Source organism: Mus caroli, chromosome 6, assembly GCF_900094665.2.
Source record: "Mus caroli chromosome 6, CAROLI_EIJ_v1.1, whole genome shotgun sequence".
NCBI lineage: Eukaryota > Metazoa > Chordata > Mammalia > Rodentia > Muridae > Mus > Mus caroli.
The window spans coordinates 52,199,536-52,202,855 of record NC_034575.1 but is presented as its reverse complement, the minus strand read 5'-3'; the positions used below and the strand labels follow the sequence as shown (position 1 = coordinate 52,202,855).

The following is a 3,320-nucleotide window of genomic DNA, read 5'->3' as shown; positions in this document are numbered from 1 at the left end:
CCACCTATTGCACTGAAGTTGTTTATCAGGTTTAGGAGTTCTCTGGTGAAATAATTGGGGTCACTTACATATACTATCATATCATCTGCAAATAGTCATATTTTTACTTCTTCCTTTCCAGTTTGTATCCCCTTGATCTCCTTTTGTTGTCTAATTGTTCTGGGTAGGACTTCAAGTACTATATTGAATAGGTAGGGAGAAAGTGGGCAGCCTTGTCTAGTCCCTGATTTTAGTGGGATTGCTTCAAGTTTCTCTCCATTTAGTTTGGTGTTGGGTACTGATTTGCTGTATATTTCTTTTATTATATTTAAATATGGGCCTAGAATTCCTGATTTTTCCAAGACTTTTATCATGAATGGGTTTTGGATTTTGTCAAATGCTTTCTCTGCATGTAATGAGATGATCATGTGGTTTTTGTCTTTGGGTTTGTTTATATCATGGATTAAGTTGATGTATTTCCATGTATTGAACCATACCTGCATCCCTGGGAGGAAGCCAACTTGATCATGATGAATGTTTCTGTGCTCCAGCTTTCCCCAGGCATCCTCGGTTCTTTTGGAACAGATGTTGTGTTCTACTCACCAGTGATCCTAAGATCCTGGGAGTGTTAGTGGACCTGTACCTTGGAGATTCCTCTAGATACAGTGGGACTGTCCACTGAGTTCAGATCCAAGGTGGAATGATGCTGGCACAGACCAGAGGAATAAATATCATTTTAAAGAAGACAAAAATTGCCCCTTTAAAAAAAGCTTGGTGGCATTTGAGTATTCTGTTATCAGAACTGATTTGTACCAAAGGAGTAATTGTGGGATAGACATTCATCACAAACTTCTGAACAGTCAGAATGACTGTGTCATACCTCCACAACAGGACTGAGGTGGATGAGATGATGAGGTCTACCCAGTACATGACCACAAAGAAAACCACCAGCACCAGGATGGTCTGTGTGGCCTTTTTCTCAGGAGATGCTCTCCAGTACTTGATGCTATGAAGATGCTTGCATTGCCTCTGATGTCTGAACAATAAAAGCACCATGTATGCACTTGTTGTCACCATGACTCCTACAAGAAACACATCTCTTAAAGTTGTCACTGTTAAAATCAATCCCCTGATAATTTTGTTTGTGGGAAAGTATGAGCAGTATTTGCTGATCTTCATTTGGTTGGTGTCACTCACATTGGTATATGCACTAGCAGAGAAGAGCTGGTTACTGCTGAAAGACAAATTGAACAACCAAAAATAGAAGAAAACATATATGATGTACTTTTTTAGTGTATGTTTAAATTTTGCCAAGAAAGAGGTACTGGGACTCATAGTGACGACCTGGAACACACTCAGGAGGCAGGTGATGCAGATAGAGAGGCCTCTCATCACCCTGTTTATGTAAAAAATTGCCTTACATTTGAAGTTATTCTCCATGTTTAGTGACTCAAATAAGTCTGAAAGCCAAATATCCCCTGCAGTGAGGAACATCATTATGTGAACGAAGGATAATTGACATAAGATCAGGTCTATGGGCTTAGGACTGTGACCTAGGATTATGAAAATATAGAAAATCAGTAGAAACATATTGGCTAGAACTCCAAGTCCAGATTGGAAATAAAGGACATTCTTAATTGAAGGCATAAATGGGTAGTGTATTCATCTTAAATCATAATGGAAATCTCTTTCATATATCTGAAAAAAATAGATTATGTGTCACATTTATGATTACTTTAGAGTAAGGATATATAATCATATTTTCCCTAATAATTCCTGAGTAAGATGTTTAATTTTTGATTTTTAATATTAGCTATATCCTATATTTCTATATACCCTCCAAGTATTTCTTATATAGAGAGAATATTATGGACAATGAATGCACTTAGAGTCATATCTACACAGAATACACACTTTGTGTTTCTGTAGTGCACTTGAGACTGATACCTTAAAAATACAACCCTATTGCTTTAAATTGGCTCATTTTATACTTAACTAAAACAGTAGTAATGAGCATAGAAGATCAATCACATGTGCACAAAAATATAAACACTGTGGTCAGCTGGGGGAAAATCATAGAAGATATTCAAAAAATCAGATTCGAATACTGTATAATTTTACTGTGCTCTATTTTGCAATTATCCATATTTTAATGCATGATTCTCATGGAATCCCAGTCATAATTCATAATAATATTACAGTTTTAATCAGCAAGGGTCTATCTCAATTCATCTTTTTAAATGTTTCTTTTCTCATGAAATCTTACATTCTCAGATCCTCGAATGACAAACATAGATACAGTGGAAGACCATTAGTGTAACTTCCTGAACCAATTAATTGTATTAGCAACATGGTTCTAAATGAGTCTAGATGGCTTCCAGTTTAGTTCCCATCCAATTAAAACCCTTTGTGGATTCCAATTCAGGATTAAGAAACTGATTCAGACGTATCAAGAAAACACTATTTTCTTGTTAAATTTTTTGGGAAGGGTGGATTAACAGGATTATCCTTGCTCCCTTTTCAGCCATCCATGATGTTAATTCCCTAACTTCCTCTTTTTTCTGTATTTATCTCCTTTTTCCTTAGCTAAGAATCTATTCATTTTCCCATTTCCCTGTTTGTTTAATTGTTCCCTGCTTCTACTCTTGTTTACCTTCCTCCTTAGTTCTTCTGTATCTATCTGGCTCTTCAACCCGTAAGGAGCCCTGCCTCTTCCATTTTCCTGATCAGATAGATACTTGAGGTCTGCTATTTTCTCTCCATTGCTCCCACTGTCACCCTTATCCTGACAATGGTTCCCTTTTCTTTCCAGGTTTGTGTAGTTACTACAGACTACATATTCACATCTGAATATGTGGAGCTGGGAGCCTCCAACGACAGAGAATATGGAATGTAAGACAAACACTAATTTCAATACATTATGACAAAGATGAACTTGTTGAAGTTGACCATACAGTGATGATGTTTGGGAGTTTCTGTTTAAAAGCAATTCCTTCCCATGTAGTAGAAAATTCCTTCCCATGAATGATAACAAGTCTACTTTAGTTTAGTCTACTAAACTACTTTAGTTTTAGTCTACTAAAAACAAGGTCCCCTTGTTATCATTACTTTAAAATCAGCTTCCTGGTAAAGAAGTAGAAAACATCTACACTGATTCAAAGTTTGTGGGGAAACAAGGGCCCAATTATATTTTCAAGTTTACTTGAATATTCCACATACAAAGACACATGCGGCCGGGCGTTGTGGCCCACGCCTTTAATCCCAGCACTCGGGAGGCAGAGGCAGGCAGATTTCTGAGTTCGAGGCCAGCCTGGTCTACAGAGTGAGTTCCAGGACAGCCA

General features: G+C 37.2%; 1 protein-coding gene across 1 annotated transcript; it reads right to left on the bottom strand.

The window, feature by feature from the left end:
- Positions 1-613: 613 nt before the first annotated feature.
- LOC110296866 (putative vomeronasal receptor-like protein 4) lies at positions 614-1,626 on the bottom strand. Its single transcript, XM_021165663.1, has one exon. The coding sequence runs from the start codon at positions 1,624-1,626 to the stop codon at positions 664-666; it is 963 nt and encodes a 320-aa protein (XP_021021322.1). The 3' UTR covers positions 614-663.
- Positions 1,627-3,320: the final 1,694 nt, after the last annotated feature.